This window comes from Triturus cristatus, chromosome 1_1, assembly GCF_964204655.1.
Source record: "Triturus cristatus chromosome 1_1, aTriCri1.1, whole genome shotgun sequence".
NCBI classification, from domain to species: Eukaryota; Metazoa; Chordata; class Amphibia; order Caudata; family Salamandridae; genus Triturus; species Triturus cristatus.
Window position 1 is genome coordinate 1,071,833,643 of NC_140579.1, and position 23,570 is coordinate 1,071,857,212.

A 23,570-nucleotide genomic window follows, 5' to 3' on the forward strand; every position below is an offset into this window, starting at 1 on the left:
ATTGTTTTATATTGTCTTTGAGGTAGTAGTAGCCCAATAAGACACAACAATAGTTTGGCATGATTGATATGTCTTTATATTTCATGACATTTGCAGAATATTGACTGATCTATGGCTGTTTGAAGTTTATAGTTTTAATTCTAAACTGGATTAGTTAACAGTAACACAAACTATAGTAGAGGCTAATCTAGTTTGTAATGATCTCTCTATTCCTATCTGCTCTCCCTTCTTTCAAGTTATGATTCCAACATTATTGATTCCCGGGATGATAAGAAAAACAAGTTTGCCAACACCATGGGGTTTGTGGAGGAATATCTGAACAATGCGGTGAATGACGCAATGCCCTTTGCCAATGAGGAAAAGAATAAACTTACCTTTGAGGTGGGAATATTTTTCTTCTCTCAGTTACTTAGTGAAAGGCCATCACATTTCAGAGCTCATTTAACAAGATCTCAGCAATTTCGAGGAATGATAAGACTTCTCTAGAGAACCCACTTTAGTCACATAGTAAGTTACAGCAGTCATTGGTTACTAATTTTCCCACACTGCTCCTTCTGCTAATTAATTCAGGATTTTTAATTTGTACAGTCTGTCTTTCTATCCTTTTCAGGTTGTCAGCCTTGCCCGACACCTCATATACTTTGGGTTTTACAGCTTCAGTGAGTTGTTGCGTCTCACCCGGACTCTTCTCAGCATTATTGACTGTGTGCAAAACCCAAATATGATGCTCCAAGCTATGTACACTGAGGATGGAACTGGTAAGATTTCATTTATTCTCTTTGTTAGAAATGAGGGGGCTCTGGTTGGCGCAGGTGTGTACCCACAACAAGCAGGGACCCTTTACTTCTTGTCAGGGCGAAGGATGACTCCCCAGAATAACCCCTGCTCACCCTCTAGGTGCGTGGCGCGAGCAGTCTAGGCTAAGTCTCAGGCGTACACGGTTAAGCAAGTGCAATTATACATACAGTAATCCCCTTGCATGCACCACAAACGGACACCAATCAGGAAGTATATAAAAATAAGCTTTTATGTAGATTCAGCAGATTCAAATACAAGGCCCAGTAACGTTAAACTGATGGGGGCCACAATTCTTGGGAATACGGTAAAGTTCTCTTTGTTACGGAAAGTTCTTAGGCGGCCCAAGGTAACTGTGGGCCTCAGCGCACTTCGTGCTGAGGCGGCGACCGGGAAGCACACGGCAGATGACAGGGAAATCAGAACGTTGCGGACCCTGGATCTGATGCGAGCTCGCGGTTGAGTTCGTAAGTACAGTACCTTGTTGCTTGACGCGAAGGCGGGTGCGGGATTTCAGCGGCTCTTCGACAGAAGGGCGAGGCAGCGTCCGGGGCTCCCACACTTCACGATGGGGGTCTGATCTTCAGGCTCACGACAAGAGCGGGGTGTTGCAGGTGGCGGGTGAACAAAGCGGGACAGCCGGGCACGCAGATTACGTCCGGGCCGTCCGAGGCTTGGAGATGCTCACAACGCCGATTCCGGCGGGAGGGTGAAGGTGCACAGCGAGCCTCCAGCGAGCGAGGTGACAGGGGCAGCCCAGCACAGCGTAGGGGTAGCGGCTCCGATCGAGCGAGGCTCTTCCCAAGGCGGGGGCGGCTAAGCAGTCCTGGTCACGGCTCAGGGAGGGACTGGGGCACGAGGGTCACAGCTCCGGCGAAGGAAAGGACACCACAGACCAGCGGCAGGCGAGTGAAGATCAGGTAGAGCCCAATGGTCCTGGGGCTCAGTTCAGGGGGCAAGTTCGTTTCAGGCCCTTGGAGATCGTTTTTAAAAGCACAAGTCTTGAAAGTAAAAATAAAGCAAAGTCTTCAGCAAAAGTTTCTCTTCTCCCCTTTGGCAGCAAGGTCACCACTGCAGGCCAATCCCCCAGGATAGGGACAGTCTTCCTCCTACAGCTTTCCCGGTGCCTCCTCCTCAGGCAGAGATTCTTCTTGGTCAAAAGCGGATCTAGTTTCTTAGGAGCAGGGCTCCTACATTTATACAGCAAATCTTTTGTTCTCCCAGGCCAGGGGGGCCCTTGCCTAGTCCAGTCCGGTTTCTGAGCACTTTGATGCAGGCTTCTTCTTTCAGAGTGCAGGGCAGAGTCATCAGACGCTCCACAGGGGGCGGAGCCGGCATTGAGGTGGCAGAGCACTGTCCTATTCAGAGCCTAGGAGTACTCCTCCCCCCCATCTACCTGTTGATCGTCTTATTCACCACCAGGCTACCTAGTCCTGCCCATCTGGGTTCCCCCAGCCCTGTCACTCACACCAGCCAGACTTCAGATACACATTACGCAGAGACGGGCTGAAATGTTTAGGCAAGCAAAGGCCAGCTTTCTAAAAGCGGCATTTGCAAACGCGGAATATTAAAATAAACCTTGGGAAAAGATGTACCTTATTATTCCGAGTTCAGGCATACTAAACTCGATCTTCTGCCATGTTCCCTGGGTCGGTTAGGATCATAGGATGTAACAATCCTAGCCGCCCATACTGGCCTATGAGAACAGGGTAGCCTTACAGTAGTGAACAACAAGATGGCGGTCATTCACTACTAGGACATGCCACGCATCCAGGCTTGTCCTACCTTATGCTTACAACGCACCCTGCCCGTGGGCCTACCAGAGGGGTGACTAACATGAAGTTAAGGGAAGGTTTAGGGACTGGCAAGTGTGGGCACTTGCCAGTCAGCATGTCAGTACCAGACTGCACGCAGGTTCTGCGATGGCAGACCTTAGACATATTTTACCGGCCGCTTCTGTGGGTGGCACAACCAGTGCTGCAAGCCCACCAGCGGTGTTTGCATTTACATGCCCTGGCGCTCCTGGCGCACTTTACTGGGGTCTGACAGTAAACCAAACAATTCAATCATGGAGTCCAACCAACATATACAATTTACATAGGGAGCACTCGCACCGCGACACTGGTTGGCAGTGGCACAGCGCGCTGAGCGGCCAACAAGCACATGAGGCACAGCGACAAAAGAGGAAGGGAGACTCACGCCAAGGTGCCATGTCTAACACGTGTCCCCTCCAGCTGAAGAGTGGGGAGAACTACCCTACCCCAGGGAGTTCCTCATCACTAAGGCGGAAAAATCTGGACAGACCGTCAGCATTGGCGTGATCTGTACCAGGGCGATGTTCCACCGTGAAATCCATACCCTGTAGGGAAATGGACCACCTCAACAGCTTTGGATTCTCACCCCTCATATGCATCAACCATCTGAGGGGCCTGTGGTCCGTCTGAACCCGGAAGTGAGACCCAAACAGGTAGGGTCTTAGCTTCTTCAGCGCCCAGACCACAGCAAATGCCTCACGCTCAATAGCACTCCACATCTGTTCCCGTGGAAGTAACCTCCTGCTAAGAAAGGCTACGGGTTGATCTAGGCCCTCCTCATTAATCTGTGAAAGAACAGCCCCCACACCATGCTCTGAAGCGTCTGTCTGAACGATAAACTCTTTGGAGAAGTTGGGAGCCAAGAGCACGGGCGCCGTGCACATAGCAGTTTTCAGGGCCTCAAAAGCTTTCTGAAAGGTGTCAGTCCAAATCACTTTCCTGGGCTGCTTCTTCGAAGTCAGCGCTGTCAAGGGGGCAACCATGTTGCCATACCCCTTGACAAACCTCCTGTAGTACCCGGTGAGACCTAGGAAGGCCCTCACCTCTGTCTGGGTTTTGGGCGACTCCCAATTCAGGATGGTTTCTATCTTGGGCTGAAGAGGTGCCACCTGGCCACTCCCAACTTGGTGCCCCAAGTACACCACGGAACCTTGCCCGATCTGGCACTTACTCGCCTTGATCCTGAGGCCTGCCTTGCGCAGCGCCATCAACACTTCCCAGAGGTGGCGCAGGTGTTCTTCCCAAGTGGAGCTGCACACCGCGATGTCATCCAGGTAGGCTGCACTGAACGAATCCAGCCCAGCCAATACCTGGTTGACCAATCTCTGAAAGGTGGCAGGGGCATTCTTCATCCCAAATGGCATAACCCGGAACTGGTAGTGCCCATCTGGGGTGGAAAATGCTGACCTCTCTTTGGCCCCCTCAGTCAAGGCGATCTGCCAATACCCAGACGTTAAATCAAACGTGCTGAGGTAGTGGGCAGCCCCTAGCCGATCTATGAGCTCATCAGCTCTGGGGATGAGGTGTGCGTCCGTCCTAGTGACTGAATTGAGTCCTCTGTAGTCCACACAGAACCGGAGTTCGGGTGTGGCTCCCGGCGCTGCAGCCTTGGGACCAAGACCACTGGGCTGGCCCAAGGACTGCTGGAAGACTCAATTACCCCGAGTGCAAACATCTTGGAGACCTCCTCCTTGATGCATGTCCTCACCCTGTCAGTCACCCGGTAGGCCTTGTGCCGCACAGGTGTACTATCCCCAGTGTCCACATCATGGACGCACCAATCAGTGACACCGGGAACCAGGGAAAACAGATCAGAAAATTGTCCCAGCAACTGGCGACAATCATTCTGTTGCTCAGGGGTCAGGGCGGAAGAGAGGATGACACCGTCCACTGACCCATCTTGCTCCTTGGCTGACAGGAGGTCAGGAAGAGGTTCTGTCTCCTCTTCCATCCCCGCATCTGTTGCCAAGAGCATGCCCACTTGGGACCTCTCCAAGTGGGGCTTGAGGCGGTTGACATGTAGGACCCTTAAGGGGTTCCTAGGAGACTTCAGGTCCACCACGTAGGAAACAGGACTCTTGCGCTCCACCACCTCAAAGGGACCGGTCCACTTATCCTGGAGCGCACACGGCTCCACGGGGGCCAAGACCCATACCTTCTGTCCAGGCTGAAGCTCTACCAGAGTGGCATTCTGGTCGTACCACCGCTTCATCTCCTCCTGGCTGGCTTCCAGATTTGCCTCAGCAAGTTGCCTGAATCGCCTAGTCTGATTCCTGAAGGCCAGCATGTAACTATATACATTCTGGGGAGGTTTCCTGGGAGATTGCTCCCAGCCTTCCTTGACCAGACTTAGAGGTCCTCTGACTGGGTGACCATACAGAAGCTCAAAGGGACTGAACCCCAGAGACTTCTGTGGCACCTCACGGTAAGTGAAGAGAAGGCATGGTAAGAGGATGTCCCACTTACGCCTCATGGGTCCTTCTAGGCCCATTATCATGCCTTTGAGGGTTCGGTTGAATCTCTCAACCAACCCGTTTCCTTGGGGGTGGTAAGGTGTGGTGAACTTGTAGGTTACACCACACTCTTGCCAAAGGGATTTCATGTACTTGGACATGAAATTGGTACCTCGGTCAGACACCACCTCCAGAGGGAATCCCACTCGGGAGAAAATTCCCATCAGTGCACGTCCCACCACGGGGGCCGTCACTGTCCTCAGAGGAATGGCTTCCGGGTACCCGGTGGCATGGTCCACCAGGACCAGGATGAACCGATTGCCCATCGCAGTCCTGGGGTCCAGTGGCCCTACAATGTCAATCCCCACTCGCTGGAATGGGGTACTGACCACAGGGAATGGCTGGAGTGGAGCCTTCTGCTTCCTTCCACTCTTTCCACTTGCCTGGCAAGTCTGGCATGTCCTGCAGTGAGTATCTGAACTCCTGCGCATTTGAGGCCAATAAAAGTGGGTGACAAGCCTTTCAAAGGTCTTGTCCTGCCCCAAATGCCCTGCCAATGGCACATCGTAAGCCAGCCCCAGTAGGAAGGCTCTGAAGTCCTGGGGTACCACCAGCGCACGGCCTGACCCAGGCTCAGCAACCTTAGGCTCTGTATATAATAGGTCGTTCTCCCAGTAAACGAAATGTGATCCTGACTGATCACCTGCGGCCTGGTCTGCAGCCTGCTGCCGCACACACACGAGAGAAGGGCACTCCTTCTGCGCCTTACAAAAGTCCTCCCTGGTGGGACCTCCTTCCTGCTGCCAATGGGTCAGCTCTGGCAGGTCTCCCAGTTCAGCTATCTGTTCCCCTGTAGGCTCCAGGGCATCCCCCTCAAGGTCTGCTTCCTCCTGGACCGTGGGAACTTCAGGGGCCGGCTTCCCATGCCCCTTGCTCCTTCTCTCTGAGGCCGGTTCCTGGGCCTCCCTCTCAGGCTCCAGGACCTCTTGAGTACCTCTACTGGCTGCCATGGACCGTGTGGTGACACACGCCCAATCCGGCATACCCAACATCTCCAGGTGAGCACTCCGCTCCACCTTAGCCCAAGGTGAGCTCTCCAAATTGTTCCCTAACAAACAGTCTACAGGCATGGTGGGCCTCACAGCTACCTGAAGAGTACCAGAGACCCCCCCCCCCCACTCAAAGGGAACCTGAGCCACCTTGCAGTGCCTCTCTGTGTTGTCAGCGGCAACAACGGGATAGAATGCATTGGGGACCACCTGCTCTTGAGACACCAGGTGACACCTGACAGCTGTCACACTGGCTCCTGTATCTCTGAGAGCTTCCACCCTATGGCCATTTATGGTCACCCACTGCCTGTACTTCTTAGTGTTCTCAGGCAGCTGGGTTGGAGGGACCACTTCACGGTCTCCTAGCGAGACAAGGGACATCTCTGCGGGACCCCAACCACCTTGGATATCCCTCTCCTCCCCCAAGGCTACACTAGTCACCTGCCGGGGTGGAGCACCAGTGGGTGCTGGTTTACCAAACAATGGACACTTTACATCAGAGGCAAAATTCCCCAAATTGTTACACCTGTAACATCTTACGGGCCTCTTCTGAACAGGAGGACCTGTCGGGGCCCCGGTCGGTTTCTGGGGTGGGGGAGGCTGAGAACCCTTCCCTTGGTTCCCTTGGGGACTACTTTGGGGCCTTTTTGGGAACTCCTTCTGTTTACCCCTGTCCCCCCCACTCTTCTGCTGGGGACCCTGCCCACCTTTGGCGGAATCTCCCACGGGACCCTTGTGGACCCTGGTACTGACCCAGCGGCCCCCCTCCTCAGCAAGCTTCCTAGGGCTAGTCAGCCTACTATCTATCAGATGCTGGCGTAGCTCAGGAAAACAATTACTGGACAAGTGCTCCCATGCCATTAAATCAAGAAGCCCTTGATAATCATTTACCTTACTACCCTTTACCCAACCATCCAGCGCTCTGCAAAAGAAAGTCACATACTCCACATACGTACTATTGGGAATCTTAGTGCAACCCCTGAACCTCTGTCTATATAACTCAGGGGTCAACCCATACCTAGTCATCAAGGCTTCCTTCATATGGGCGTAAGAATTATGAACATCAGCAGGTAAATCTAACAGTGTGTCCCGCCCTTCACTCAGGAACCGTCCCCACAACTCCGCTCCCCAATCTCTCTCAGGGACCCGGTGGGAAGACATGGCTACCTCGTAGGCTCTGAACCACTGCCCGATGTCGTCATTCTTAAAGAACTCCTTCACTACATCCTTGGGAATATAAACTCTTGGTTCCGCCGGTACTGGCGGTGTGCTGCCACCAGAGGGATTAAGCTCCAAACGTTTTGCTTTCAGCTCCAGCTCCCTCAGCTTCATTTCATGCTCTAATTGTAGTTTCTCTTCTTCCATGGCTAATCTTTGTTTTTCCATATCCATCTGCCCATTAAGTCTTGCCATCTCCACTTCGTGTGCCCGGGTTGCTGCCCTGTCTGCCAACTCTTCTGGCGACAGGCCTCTGCCAAACTCATGGACAGTTTCTGGTGGAACCATTTCCACCTGATTCTCTGGTGCCTTTGACTCATACCAGGCCCTCAGCGCCTTCACGAGTTGGGCCTTGTTTTTCAATCCAGTTTGGGCAATTCTGAACTTGGAGCAAAAACCTTTCAATTCTTCATTGGTATGATTCTGAAGTGCGCCTTCTTCCCAATCTATGTCCTCAAATCCAGAGATTATAGAGGCTGCCCTTCCGGCGGGGAGTGAACCAGGCATGGCTTTAACAACGGAGATTCTTGGCAAAACAAAAACAATTGCTAGTCTTGTGGCTGTGTTACTGGTCTGCTCTCACTACGTGGTGATCAGTGGTTCACTATACGCAAACCACAAATGCAAATCCGTAAATCCTCACCGCTGCCACCAATGTTAGAAATGAGGGGGCTCTGGTTGGCGCAGGTGTGTACCCACAACAAGCAGGGACCCTTTACTTCTTGTCAGGGCGAAGGATGACTCCCCAGAATAACCCCTGCTCACCCTCTAGGTGCGTGGCGCGAGCAGTCTAGGCTAAGTCTCAGGCGTACACGGTTAAGCAAGTGCAATTATACATACAGTAATCCCCTTGCATGCACCACAAACGGACACCAATCAGGAAGTATATAAAAATAAGCTTTTATGTAGATTCAGCAGATTCAAATACAAGGCCCAGTAACGTTAAACTGATGGGGGCCACAATTCTTAGGAATACGGTAAAGTTCGCTTTGTTACGGAAAGTTCTTAGGCGGCCCAAGGTAACTGTGGGCCTCAGCGCACTTCGTGCTGAGGCGGCGACCGGGAAGCACACGGCAGATGACAGGGAAATCAGAACGTTGCGGACCCTGGATCCGATGCGAGCTCGCGGTCGAGTTCGTAAGTACAGTACCTTGTTGCTTGACGCGAAGGCGGGTGCAGGATTTCAGCGGCTCTTCGACAGAAGGGCGAGGCGGCGTCCGGGGCTCCCACACTTCGCGATGGGGGTCTGATCTTCAGGCTCACGACAAGAGCGGGGTGTTGCAGGTGGCGGGTGAACAAAGCGGGACAGCCGGGCACGCAGATTACGTCCGGGCCGTCCGAGGCTTGGAGATGCTCACAACGCCGATTCCGGCGGGAGGGTGAAGGTGCACAGCGAGCCTCCAGCGAGCGAGGTGACAGGGGCAGCCCAGCACAGCGTAGGGGTAGCGGCTCCGATCGAGCGAGGCTCTTCCCAAGGCGGGGGCGGCTAAGCAGTCCTGGTCACAGCTCAGGGAGGGACTGGGGCACGAGGGTCACAGCTCCGGCGAGGGAAAGGACACCACATACCAGGGGCAGGCGAGTGAAGATCAGGTAGAGCCCAATGGTCCTGGGGCTCAGTTCAAGGGGCAAGTTCGTTTCAGGCCCTTGGAGATCGTTTTTAAAAGCACAAGTCTTGAAAGTAAAAATAAAGCAAAGTCTTCAGCAAAAGTTTCTCGTCTCCCCTTTGGCAGCAAGGTCACCACTGCAGGCCAATCCCCCAGGATAGGGACAGTCTTCCTCCTACAGCTTTCCCGGTGCCTCCTCCTCAGGCAGAGATTCTTCTTGGTCAAAAGCGGATCTAGTTTCTTAGGAGCAGGGCTCCTACATTTATACAGCAAATCTTTTGTTCTCCCAGGCCAGGGGGGCCCTTGCCTAGTCCGGTTTCTGAGCACTTTGTTTACGCGATGCAGGCTTCTTCTTTCAGAGTGCAGGGCAGAGTCATCAGACGCTCCACAGGGGGCGGAGCCGGCAATGAGGTGGCAGAGCACTGTCCTATTCAGAGCCTAGGAGTACTCCTCCCCCCCATCTACCTGTCGATCGTCTTATTCACCACCAGGCTACCTAGCCCTGGCCATCTGGGTTCCCCCAGCCCTGTCACTCACACCAGCCAGACATCAGATACACATTACGCAGAGACGGGCTGAAATGTTTAGGCAAGCAAAGGCCAGCTTTCTAAAAGCGGCATTTGCAAACGCGGAATATTAAAATAAACCTTGGGAAAAGATGTACCTTATTATTCCGAGTTCAGGCATACTAAACTCGATCTTCTACCATGTTCCCTGGGTCGGTTAGGATCATAGGATGTAACAATCCTAGCTGGCCTATGAGAACAGGGTAGCCTTACAGTAGTGAACAACAAGATGGCGGTCATTCACTACTAGGACATGCCACGCATCCAGGCTTGTCCTACCTTATGCTTACAACGCACCCTGCTCGTGGGCCTACCAGAGGGGTGACTAACATGAAGTTAAGGGAAGGTTTAGGGACTGGCAAGTGTGGGCACTTGCCAGTCAGCATGTCAGTACCAGACTGCACGCAGGTTCTGCGATGGCAGACCTTAGACATATTTTACCGGCCGCTTCTGTGGGTGGCACAACCAGTGCTGCAAGCCCACCAGCGGTGTTTGCATTTACATGCCCTGGCGCTCCTGGCGCACTTTACTGGGGTCTGACAGTAAACCAAACAATTCAATCATGGAGTCCAACCAACATATACAATTTACATAGGGAGCACTCGCACCGCGACACTGGTTGGCAGTGGCACAGCGCGCTGAGCGGCCAACACCATACAAGCACATGAGGCACAGCGACAAAAGAGGAAGGGAGACTCACGCCAAGGTGCCAGGTCTAACACTCTTGATTTACTCTCTTGATCACATGCTAAACGATCATTAAAATAATACAGAATAAAAGGTGATTTGAAATACAGAACTTGTAGGATGGATCTCCTGGTTATAAGCCAGGAAAAACATATGTCCAGTAGGCCATACATTGTTCCTTCTCAGCCGTTTGGCTCTTGATCTTACTTCACCTTCAGAAGCCCATTTGCAAATAGGAAGTGGTTAATCGGTCTAGACAATCATTATCAAACTGAATCTGGAGTCTCGCTTCTATGGTTGTTTGAAATATTGAAATACAGTGTCTTCAAAGGAAAACTTATACTAAAGTAACATGTTTTTCCTTGATTTGTGACAAATAAGTTCAGAAAGTATGTAAACAACAACTGGAAATCCTGAATCAGAAAGAGAGTAGAGGAAGAAACATATTTTAAAACGGATGCCGTTGAGAACCATCATCCTATGACTCTGGACTTGCAAAATGTAGTCAGATATGAGGCTCAGAGCTTGGAAGAAATCAACTCACCCATGTTTGGACCCTTATAGTCAAAAATGTTAACATACAGGGTGTTAGACTTGGCTTTTTAAGTGGGTTTACACCCAGATCTTTTGCTTTTTAGGCCATCTGTTTTTGACCCTGTTTTTTATTGATTTTAGGACTTTGGGCACTTTACCACCTCTATTCAGTGCTAAAGTACATATGCTTTCCTTTTGTAATTGTTATTATGGATTGGTGTTTCCATGATTGGCATATTTGATTTACTGGTAAGCCGCTAGTAAAGTGCACTGAGTGTGCCAGGGCCTGTAAATCAAATGCTACTAGTGGCCCTGCAGCACTGATTGTGTCACTCACATGAGTAGCCCTGAAAAGATACTTTGTACTGCTAAGTCGAATTGGCAAGTGCACCCACTTATCCAGTATTTGGGTATCTTTCATAGATTCACATGCCTGAATCATTCCCCGTCGTCCTGCAGAACCTGCGCCAGGAAGAGAGTCCTATTCTGTCGACGAGGATTACTATCCTGTCAAAGAAGCCCGTCGTTGATGGATCGTCGGCGAAGTCCTCGTCGACGAAGTCAGCGCCGAAAACCATATCAACGATGATGCCGTCGACGAAGCTTTGATCGTCTAAGAGAGAAGTATCGACGAAGTTCCAGTCCATCCCGTCGACGAACATCCCGTCGACGAAGATCTTGTCGTCGAAGGTCCCGTCGACGACGATCCCATCGGCGAAAAGCCTGTCGACGTCGAGCCCGTCGACGAAGGCCCCGTCGACGAAGGCCCGTCGACGATGAGCCCGTCGACGGTGAGCCCGTTGACTAAGACCCCGTCGACGACGGCCCCGTCGACGATGGACACTAAAAGCCTGTTGATATCAAAGGTATCCACTGAGAGCCCATCGACGACGATGCCAGGAGATTTGCCTGTTCCGTCTACGACACCTGTAATGGCGACCTCTCATTCCACTCCCATTTCTTCCAGGAGTTTTCAACTCAAAACTTTTCAAAGGCACGACTGTAGCGATATATCACCGCTTACTCCCTCACATCTCCTGGAAACATATGTGCAGGGTGAGGATGATGACTATGAGGATGACGAGGACGAAGGACCCTTTGGAATTCCTCGCCATCCTTCCGAATTGCACATCAAATGTCAAGATGACGATGATGAGGAGGAGGAGGACAATTATCAAAAGGATTACTATCAGGAGGACATTGTCGTCCCGCATCATAAACCTTACTATAAACAACCTCGTCAGAGCGAGATGTCACATTTGCCTCCAACTTTGATTCAAGACCTGCAAGCCATGCTTGCAGATTATAAACAGCGTTTTCCACCACAGCCAGTCATTCCGCAGGTTCCACTAACTGTGCCGCTTCCGGATCCTTTTCCCTCGCCTGAGGCTCCGGTTCCAACGCCTCAACTTCCTGATCCTCCACAGGACCCGCGTCAGGTTCAAGATTCAACCTCTGAGGAAGAATTTGAAGAGGGTGAACTACCAGATCCAGCAGATCCTTGGGATTCATATATAATCCCTATGCCTTCGCCACCCACCCCTCTACCATCTGATTCACCCCCAAAGGATATAGGGGGATTTCATAATCTTATGCAGCAGGCTGCGGCCAGGTTCCACTTTGAACACATTGAACATTGAACATTGAACAGTCCAACTGTTTTCTCCATGATTTTAAGGAGGAGTCAAGGAAGGTCACGAGAGCTATCCCAATCATCGACTACATCTGGAAAGAAGGGGTCAAAATTATGAAAAATCCTGCATCTGTGCCAGCGGTGCTTCTGCGGATAGACAAAAAAATACCGTGCACCGGCCAATAGTCCCTCCTGTCTCATTGGCCACCCTCGGCCAGATTTGGTCATCTCGCAGGCAGCCCAACAAAAATCTAAGAATCCGGCAGCACCTATTACTACACCGCCGGATAGGGAGGGGCGTCGTCTGGATTTAATTGGCAAAAAATGTTCCACGATGGCAGCTGCCTCCATCAGAGCAGCCAACTCGCTAGCGATAATAGGGCGTTATGACCGCCAGATGTGGTCAGAAATGGCAAGCTTTATTGAGCTCATTCCTGAGGACAACAGACAAGACGCTCGGAAAGTTTTGTTGGAGGGTGAGCGTGCAGCGTCCGAGACTATCGACTGCGCATTGGATATTGCTAATACTAATTTTCGCCAGCTGGCTGGTGCAGCTGTACTCAGACGCCAGGGTTGGCTTAAGGCCACCACCTTCAGACCAGAAGTCCAGACAAAGATATTGGATATGGCCTATGATGGCGAATCGTTGTTTGGAAAACATATAGATGACGCACTCCAAGCAATAAAGACTGATACCGATACCGCAAGATCCTTGGGCTCCTTGCAGTACAAACGCGGTACCTTCAGAGGAGCAAGAGGCCGTGGTTTTTCTTCCAGAGGAGGGTATCAAACCCAGCAGAATAGGTACCAGCCTCAATATAGACAATCTTATCAGTCTTCATACAGACAAACCAACACGTCTGGTTTCTCTCGTCAAGGCGGACGAAAAAGGTCGCAGAATCAAGGATGAGACACCACAAGGAAGCAATGATTTCTGCAGGGTGCCTTCCACTCCCTTTCCCCGCCCTGTGGGTGCGAAAATTTCAGCTTTTGTGAACAGGTGGCAGGAAATTACATCGGACCAATGGGTTCTGGACCTGGTTCACAACGGTCATACCTTAGAGTTTGTCACCAAGCCACCCACCACACCACCCAAGGGACCCCCTCCCCCTCGTCTTCACTTATTATTCAAAGAAGCTTTAACGATGCTCCTCAAGAATGCAATCGAGAAGGTTCCCGCACTTCAAAAGGGGACGGGTTTCTATTCCCGCTTTTTTCTCATCAAGAAGAAATCAGGGGAGTGGCGTCCGATCTTAGACCTTCGCAACCTGAACAGATTCCTCAAGAAGCAGGGATATCGCATGGTCACGCTGGCAGAAATTCTAGGTTGTCTCAACGAGGGAGATTTTCTGGCTTCTTTGGATATGGAAGACGCTTACTTTCACATCCCAATAAATCCGAAGCATTGCAAGTATCTTCGCTTCACTGTGGCTGGCGCCCATTATCAGTTCAAAGTGCTCCCGTTTGGGCTAAAATTTGCCGCAAGGATCTTTACAAAGTGCCTAGCTCCTGTGGCAGCAGCATTACGATCCCAGGGAATCCAAGTCTTCCCATATTTGGACGATTGGTTACTAAAAGGCCCTTCGGAAAGCTCAGTCAAGACTGCTGTGACAACATCTCTTCGTCTGTTACACTCTCTGGGGCTTACTGTGAACAGGAGCAAGTCTCAGTTACACCCGATGCAAGTTCTTCCTTTTCTGGGAGCTCTGCTAGATACCGTCCGCTGCAAGGCATTCTTATCTCACGAACGGCAGGTTCGTCTTCAAAAGCTGGCAATCCTGATTTCCAGAAGAAAGTCAGTTTCTGTCCGCATGTTCGCGTCGCTCCTAGGGATGTGCTCTTCTGTAATACACCTCGTCCCTTTGGCACGACTTCAGATGAGACCCCTGCAGGAGGAGTTACACCTTCAGTGGCAGCAGGCTGTGGGTTCCTTCAACGACATCCTCAGAGTCACTCCAGGCATAAAGAGCGCTCTACGTTGGTGGTCCCACATACCCAACCTAGCAGAAGGACTCACTTTCATACAAAAGGTTCCAGACTTTGTCCTCACTACGGATGCTTCTATGGAAGGATGGGGAGGTCATCTCCAAGATTTACAGATAGAGGGGAAGTGGTCTCCAGAGTACAAGAACAAGCACATCAACAGCCTGGAATTGCGAGCAATTTTCCTGTCTCTGCAAGCTTTCCTTCCAAGGATGCAGGTTCCTCGGTACTGGTTCGGACCGACAATACCACCAGCATGTTTTACGTGAACTAGCAAGGAGGGACAAGATCAGCAACTCTATCCGCAGAGGCTCGCTCAGGAGTTGTGGGAATGTGTCACGCTCCACAACATAACCCTCAGAGCAGAACATGTCAGAGGTCTCTGCAATACACTAGCGGACACGCTCAGCAGGTCCCAATCGGACTGCCACAGATGGGAACTAGAGCAGGCTCAAGTGCTCAGGGTATTCAGACCTTGGGGCACGCCGACACTGGATTTGTTTGCAACAAAAGAAAACAAGAAATGCCGTTATTATGCCAGCAGATACCATCAACAGGGGTCAAGGGGGAATGCCCTGTCCATGCGATGGTCAGGGATTTGTGCTTACGCTTTTCCCCCGATACCTCTAATACCGAGAGTCATACGCAAGATGAAGTTGGAGGGCTGCCGTCTCATCCTGATTGCACCCAGATGGCCATGCCAGTACTGGTTTCAGGAGCTTCTGCTATTATCCCAGGACCAGCCTATCCGTCTTCTTCTGACGCCCACAATGCTGTCGAGGAACAGAGGTCAGGTATTCCACCCGGACCCTCAGTCCCTACATTTACATGCATGGCTCCTGATTTCTTAGAATTCAAGGACCTGGACATCCCTCAAGACTGTAGGGACATATTAACAAAATCACGAGCTCACAGCACGATAAAAACTTACCGTCTAAAATGGAGACGTTTTTGCTGTTGGTGCGAAGCTAACCATGTTCACCCGGTGGAAGCTCCTGCGGAACAGCTCCTACCTTATTTGTTACATCTGGCAAGATCTGGACTCTCTTTCTCTTCAGTCAAAGTCCATTTAGCCGCACTTTCCAGATTCAGAAGGGGTGCTCATGGTCCTTCTCTGTGTTCATCCTCTTTAATTAAACAGTTCATGAAAGGATTATTCCAGGAGTTTCCTCCGGTCAGGCTTCCTCCATAGGAGTGGGAACTCAACACGGTCTTAATGCAATTAATGAAGCATCCATTAGAGCCTATCTATAAGGCTGATCTCAAATTCCGTACCTGGAAGGTTGCCTTACTTCTGGCCCTAACGTCCGCTAGAAGAGTGAGTGAAATTCAGGCTTTCACTGTAAAGGAACCATTTCTACACTTCACTCAAGACTACGTACACCTCCGAACGAATCCGACATTCATCCCTAAAGTACCGTCACAGTTTCATCTTAATGAACCTGTGAGGTTAAAGACTTTCTTTCCTAACCCATCTACTCCAATGGAGCGAGCCTTACATTCTCTTGATATCAAGAGATGTCTCAAGTTCTATCTTCAGAAGACAAAGAACCTTAGGAAGTCTGACCAGTTGTTCGTGGCTTATGGCCAAGCTACCCTGGGGAATGCAGTTACAAAATCCACTATTGCCAGATGGATAGCATCAACGATCCATTTCTGCCATGACAAAGCTCACAGGCCTTTATTACGGAAAGCCAAGGCCCATTCCACAAGAACAGTAGCAGCGTCTACAGCATTGTTTGCTGGGGAGACATTACTGCCTACAATCTACGCATCAAGACGATGCAGCGGTCGGACAAGCTGTCCTGCGACCTCTTTTCCGTTGAGATGGTTTCAGGTACCTTTTTTCTACTTTGCGCATGTTCTATATATCTATATGTTACTATCTTTTATCATGACAATGGCATGTTCTACAATAATGACATGTTTCACTTCGAATGTTATTGCGCTACATGTTGCTTTCTCCTTGTAGCTTGCATGTTTCGAATTTTAAGATTGTTTTTCTTATACCTCTTATTAATGAGTTGTGAATGCAACTGGGAGAGTATCAGCACTAGTCTCCCACCATCCGCAAACGACTGTATACTTGGTATACTGCTCGCTATTCTGATTCAGGCATGTGAATCTATGAAAGATACCCCAATACTGGATAAGAAAACAAGTTACTTACCTGTAATTACAGTTATCCAGTATTGGTATCTTTCATAGATTCACATGCACCCACCCTCCTCCCCATAGAGTCAGTTCTCTATGTTTTGGGACATTTACTTCCCACTTGTGCTAGGAAAATCTGAGGAGAACTGGCTCTGCTGAGAGGGTTCTAGAGGGGTGCTGATTGGTTGTTACCAATTCTTTGGTTCTTTTGCATAATGAGGTAGATAGGCTGCTAAGATCTAGGCTTTAGGCCTTTTCTTTGGGCCTACTACTACCACTAATACTTTTGGCACTACTTTTTATTTACCGGGGACTCCCGCCTCGGCGACGGGGAATGATTCAGGCATGTGAATCTATGAAAGATACCAATACTGGATGACTGTAGTTACAGGTAAGTAACTTGTTTTCTTGCCAGGCTCTAACTTTCCCTTTTCTTACATGTAAGACACCCTTAAGGTAGGGCCAAGGTACCCCTGTGGGCAAAGTGCTGTGTATGTTAAAGGTAGGACATGTACTGATGTGTGTGGCATGCCCTGGTAGTGAATTACAGTGCATTTTGTTTTTCACTATGGAACGGCTATCTGTCCTATAGGGTAGAATAGGAGTTTTACTTATAACATCTTATAAGCATACCTTCCCATTGGGACAAGATAGGGAAATGTAGCTTTGTATGCCTGGACTCAGAATGTAAAATGCATCTTTTAGTAATGATGATTTTTATGTTCTGTGTTTGAAAATACCACTTTTAGAAAGTAGGTATTTTCTTGCTTAGCCATCCTGTGTGCCTCTGCTGGGTTTGTGGATTGACTGTCTGGCTTTGGAGTGACAGGGGCTGGGGATGTGCATTCTCTTCAGACAGCCGGGGGGGGGGGGTCAAAGTGTGTCCTGCTTTTCCTGGCAAACCTAATCTCTCCGACGCCGCCAACTGATGCCGCCACCGAACCCCTGCTTGCACCGCGACTTGTGGGCAGCACACTCCGCACGCATCGCTTCACACCGCAGCCCTGGTATCTCCGATGGTGCCGCTCCACACTGACATCGATGCCGCTGCTTGCACCATGGTTCGAGGGCACCGCTCGTAAGTTACTCAACGCACCGCCCTCATCCTGCACCGCAGTCTTGGCATACCAACGCCGGCGCAATCGACGCCAGTTCGTCAGCCGACGACAGCTTTTACGCAACGATGATACCACTGCGTGCACCGAGACCTGTCAGCACCGCGACGAGCACCGCATCACTTTGCACAGTAGCCCTGGTCTTACCGACGCTGCTGGACGACCATCATGAGAGGTCGCCAACGCCTTACATTTCTAAACGTTACTGTTTTATGGGTCTTTCAGACACCGTAGCTGGCCCCTGATGCCACGGTCAACCAGAACTGTTTGGATTTGTTGTTCACTACGCTGCGATAGCCCCGGATGGAGCTACCAACTTAAAAAACTGTGTTTTTGATATATCTCTGCAATTTGTGGTGTCCTTTTGTAGTGTTTTCACTGTATTACTGTTGGTTATGTGCTAATGCTTACACACTGCCTCTGAGATAAGCAAACTTCCAAAGGGGTGAGCAGGGGTTGTTTTAGGAGTGTAACTTCCTTACCCTGACTAGAAAGAAAGGTCTCTACTTGGACAAAGGTACCTACCTCTGCCAACTAGACACCCCAATTTCTAACACAGGGCATCTCATGGTTTGTGGAGTGTGAGTAGTAGTTTTATTAATGAGAGGGTAGAAATGTGGCCAAAGATGAAGACTGTTGTCAATAGTTAACCAAAGCTTGTTATGTGCATAGACTAGGTCTTTAGGAATGCAATTCATAAATTCTTGTAGCTATGCTGCCTAAAGATGTGCAGTTTAAACCACGCATTAGATTTTCCTTATGTGTAACTTTTGTATTGTAAACAGTTACACACAATAGGAATTAGCTGTTATCTCTCCTTTCCACCATGGGAAACTGTAAATGGTTTGCAATGCTGAATTGTGTACTTTAAAATTTTATATACAAATAGGACACATATACATGTGTGTGTGTGTGTATATAAGTCTATCTATCTATCTATCTATCTATCTATCTATCTATCTATCTATCTATCTATCTATCTATCTATCTATCTATCTATCTATCTATCTATCTATCTATCTATCTATCTATCTATCTATCTATCTATCTATCTATCTATCTATCTATCTATCTATCTGTCTGTCTGTCTGTCTGTCTGTCTGTCTGTCTGTCTGTCTGTCTGTCTGTCTATCTATCTATCTATCTATCTATCTATCTATCTATCTGTCTCGTTGTGGGTAGGACAATGGAGATCAATGATGTAATTTAACATGTCATGAACAATGTCATATGTACGGTCGTAAGTAGTGCATAACGAGGGTTAATTTACATAACTATATATTTTTAGGTTGGTTTCATTTTGTGATTTAAAAACTAAGCATAATTCGCACCTTGTATGCACTGCTTATCACCGTACCGTTGAAATCATTTGTGACATGTTAAATACCCTAATTGATTCCCATGTGTCAAACCCGCAGCAGGTCACCAACCCCTCCTCACATAATCTTCGGCCATTTGCATAGTCTTCAGCTGTTTACAGCGGGGGCTGGCAACCTGCCCCCTGCCTACCGTAGATGGCCCAACCCTGCTGCGCCCACTCTTTGGCCAAGTACTACACCCAACCAAACACTGTCCGTCACACCCACTGCACACAGCAGTTGAAGTTCTCCAATTTCTTATAAAAATGTTTTCCAGGATTCAACCCAATATAGTATTCTACAATCCTGCTACAAAAATCATATTCTTATATTTATTTTATTGTTGGGATCCCTTTTTGAACCCCTACATGGGCCTGGGGGTTAGGGTAGGTTCATCATGGCCTCTCATGTCCTTTTTCATTTTCCAACATGGTTCTGCGTCATGTTGGGTAATGGCGACTGAAATAGAAATTATTCTGTGCAAGCCAAACAATTGGAGCGTAGCGGATTATGAAATCCGTTGCCCAATTCGCAAATACACTATGGCATACAGGAGAAAAAGCTCTATAGTCCAATTGTGTGCCTTTATTTTTCATACTGGATTCATAAATCCACTGTGGATTTGTAAATGCATAGAGGATCCACGGATTTACAGTTCAGATATTGCTAAAATCTAACCTCTTCATGCACAGACTTGAACAATTCTTATATGCTAATTTGTTGCAGAACTTAAAGCAGAACTTAAAGCATTTCCTTAAGTAAAGTTCTGCTATCATGACAAATTTAGTGTAATTCTGTTCCGCCAGTTTTTCAGTGTCAAGGTATAAATGAATGACTACACTAATTCATTCTAGTAAGATTCACCTAATTATAAGACAAAGAGGCTGGTCGTTCACACTTAACAAAAAGAATAAGTGCTTCCAAATCTCCCTAGGATCATGTCATTGTTAGTTTAGCACCAAAATTACTACCAAATGCTTGAGAATGGTGGTTGGTCCCCTTACATACCCCTAATAGAATACCTGTTTCACGAAAGCTTCCCAGGGGTTCCTCAGGTGCTGTAGGCATTAGGGAATTTATTTGTAAAAATCAAGTAGGGGCCAGCAGAGTTGGTCTCAAAATAGAGATTCTTTTTAGGCTTAGATGTGAATTCCCACTTTGCCAATGACCCTCCCAAAGTGTTGTACTAATTGATCTGGTAAGGAAATCTGTATGTCTACAGAGGATATAAAATATAGTGGCGCTGTGAGGGGCTTTTTACTTGTTTTCCAACCTGACAAAGTGCTATTTTTCTGATCCATATCTGCCAAAACTGGGTGTGATTAGAGGACGGTAATGGTCTACTCAATAGTTACACTTAGAGATGCACTAATTCAGATGCTGATTAAGTTCTTATATGATGGACCTGTCACCAGTGGCTTATGGTCTCGAGCAGTCATTCTTAACCTTTTGACTTCTGTGGACCCCCACTTAATTATTACTGGAACACGAGGATCCTCACTAAATCATTATGGGAATCCATGGACCCCCAGTGAGTGATCACTGAAAGCCAAGATCACTTTAGATAGTTAGAGCCACAAACAGTATACAGAATAAACAGAAGCATTAATTCATCAAATAAATTCACAAATGAGTAAATATTTTATTTAATTCACAAATATAAAAAAGAAACAAACTATTAATTGTAATAGGAAGGGTGGAGCTTTTCTAAATTCAATAGATGACACTCATTGTTTATACTATATTGTGTTTGATGTTCTTGCACTATTCCCACAAATCAATCTCAGGATACTAAGTTCATTTTTAGCCTCCAATTTCAAATTCCTTTACATTTACAGAATGTTTCAACATTTGCAATTGTACCTTTTGCTTCTTTATCCTGATGGATACATCTGCCAGTGGATTCCTCACCTTGTGAATATCCCCTGCGCCAGCAACATCTGGAAACTTTTGTTAGCAGTCCACGCCGATGAAGTCGAAGACGACGTCACAGAGACACGGCTCCGCTCGCGACTCCGCTGACGTCACTGGATCCATAAGAAGACCTCGTCGGCGTGATGACGTCAGTTCTCTTTTTTCCGCGCCGTCGACGCTAACGGTTTTCAGGACTCTCTCTGTAGCTTTAGTTGGATACTTTGTTTTTCTGCTGGTATCTCTCTCTTTCTTCTTGTCTGCAGCTGAAGATGTCGACAAAGAAGTCCGGGTTTAAGGGAGTGCGGTAAGCACATGTCGATTACGGATCCGCATGAGGACTGTGTATGGTGCCTTTCATCGGACCACGATGTCAAAGGATGTTCTTGCTGCCGCAAGATGAGCACAAAGGCTCTGAAGGAGAGAGAGGCCAAGTTATTCATCGCCAGGATGAAAAAGGAGAAAAGAGGTCGGAGAAGATCAAGATCGAGGTCGAGGTCAGCATCGAAGTTGACGTTGGGGCATGCTTCCAAGTCAAAGAAACATAAGAAAAAGAAGAGGCACAGATCTCGACATCGCTCGGACAGGGATGCGGCTCCGAGATCGACCTCACCTTCTCGAAGTCGTAAAGACTTTGTATCTCCTTACCCTGTTTCTGTTCCTGTTTCTCCTGTTGGCCTGACGTCGCCCGCTGCTTCACCGGAGCATTCTCTGGCTCCGGCTCCATCTCCGATGCCGGCTCCATCTCCGTCACCGGCTTCATCTCCGGGTCCAGTTGAAGATCTTCCAGCTCCGGACGAGTCTTCGACTCCGCTGGTTCCACCGTCGGCGCCGATCGGCCCGAGTCCGGTGATGCCTCAGCCTGAGCCATATCCTTGTACCCCTCTGGTGCACCTTCGGGTCCCATGGGTCCTATGGCTTTCAGCTTGGGAGTTCCTCAAGCTTACCCTCAGGCTCCCTTCATGCCATTTTTACCGGCGCCGAGGACATCGACGCCACTTCCATCTTCACCGGCGCCGACTCGGCCTCGTTCGACGCCGGCTGCTCTTTTGGATCCACGCTCGATGCCGGCTCCGGCTCCGGCACCGTCGGATTCGGTTACGGCACCGCCGACTCCTGCTGTGAGAATCAGATCCAGGAAGGAGGCTCAAAGGGTACTGGAGGAACAGAGGTACCAGATGGAAGAAGTGGAAGAAGGTGAGCTCATGGAATCAGACGATCTCTTTGAGGAGTTGAAAGAGGCTAGTGGTCTGGACTTGTCACCTGAATGGGAGATTACTCCTCCTGCTGATGCTCCTTCAAAAGATGTGGCTCCCTACCACTCAGTTATTAAAAAGGCGGCTGAGCTTCTGGATCTGCAGTTACCATCTGCAGAGTTTAAACCAAACATCCTCACAGAGGTTCTACATTCTCCTTCCTCTGTATCGGAGCCCTTGCTTCCTTTTAATGACGCAATTATTGAACCGGTCATGGAAGTATGGCGTAAGCCCTTCTCTGCTCCTGCGGTCTCTAAGGTTGTTGCAAGGAGGTATAGGGCGGCTCCAGGGGACCCAGACTTTCTGACCTCCAATCCTTCTCCGGAGAGTCTGGTGGTTCAGGCTGCCTGTTCCAAAAGATCTTCAGGTGCTTTTCCCCAAGTCCCTAGTGACAGGGATGCAAAGAAATTAGACCAGTCAGCCAAGAAGGTCTTCTCTTCTGCCAGTATGGCTTTAAAATCGACAAATACCACCTGTCTTTTGGGCCGATATATCCATGCTCTTATGGATTCAGCGAAACAACTGGCCCCAAAACTGTCAGAGGAAGATAGACTGAACTTTAATGAGGTACTGTCGGACACCCAGGCGGCTGCACGTCAAGTAATCCAAAGCGGCTTGGATACCGCTGATTCTGTCGCTAGGATTATGGGCTCTTCTGTTGCCACAAGGAGGAGTGCGTGGCTCAAGACTTCCAAGTTCTCCCCTGATGTGCAGGCAATGCTCCTGGACTTGCCTTTTGACGGCTCTGGTCTTTTTGGTAAGAAAGCTGATGCTGCACTCGAAAGATTTTAAAAGAGCAAAGCCACGACCAAAACTCTGGGTCTGCAAACTCAGCCTAGGGATTCGTTCAGGAGGTACAGGGGCTTTGGAAGATCGTCCTTTCATACTTACAGGCAGCCCCAGCAGCAGCAGCAGCAACAGCAGCAGAACACTCTGTATAAGAGCTACAGAGGCAGAGTCAGAGGTCGTGCTCGAGGTCGGCAGCTCTCCTCCTCCTCCTCTTCCTCTTCCTCAGTCCCTCCCACCAACGCAAAGCAGCCCTAGATCCACCATTCTGGATCATGCTGGTCCTGTGGGGGGCCAGCTTACCCATTTTCTACAAGATTGGGGATCAGTTACTACAGATCTTTGGGTTCTAGATCTTGTAGAAAATGGGTACGCCCTTCCCTTTTGGGAATTTCCTCCAAATTACCCTCCTTGCCAAGGTGCTTGCTCAAAGGACCATCTTCTTCTTCTCCAGGAGGAGGTCCTAACGTTGCTAAAAAAAGGTGCGATAGAGGTGGTTCCGGAGCAGGAAAGGGGTCAGGGATGCTACTCCCGGTATTTCCTGATTCCAAAGAAGGATGGCAGGCTGCGTCCAATCCTGGACCTCAGGATCTTGAATCTTTTTCTAAAACAAGAGAAGTTCAAGATGCTCACCCTGGAGCAGGTTCTTCAAGC

The 23,570-nt window shown here is 49.2% G+C and overlaps 1 protein-coding gene across 1 annotated transcript in view; it reads left to right on the forward strand.

Moving 5' to 3' along the window:
- The window catches only part of ITPR3 (inositol 1,4,5-trisphosphate receptor type 3), an 895,552-nt gene that overhangs the window by 538,208 nt on the left and 333,774 nt on the right, over window positions 1-23,570 (forward strand). Inside the window, 2 exon segments of the mRNA XM_085647149.1 lie at window positions 237-381; window positions 611-758. Coding sequence (XP_085503275.1) covers window positions 237-381; window positions 611-758 — 293 coding nt within the window.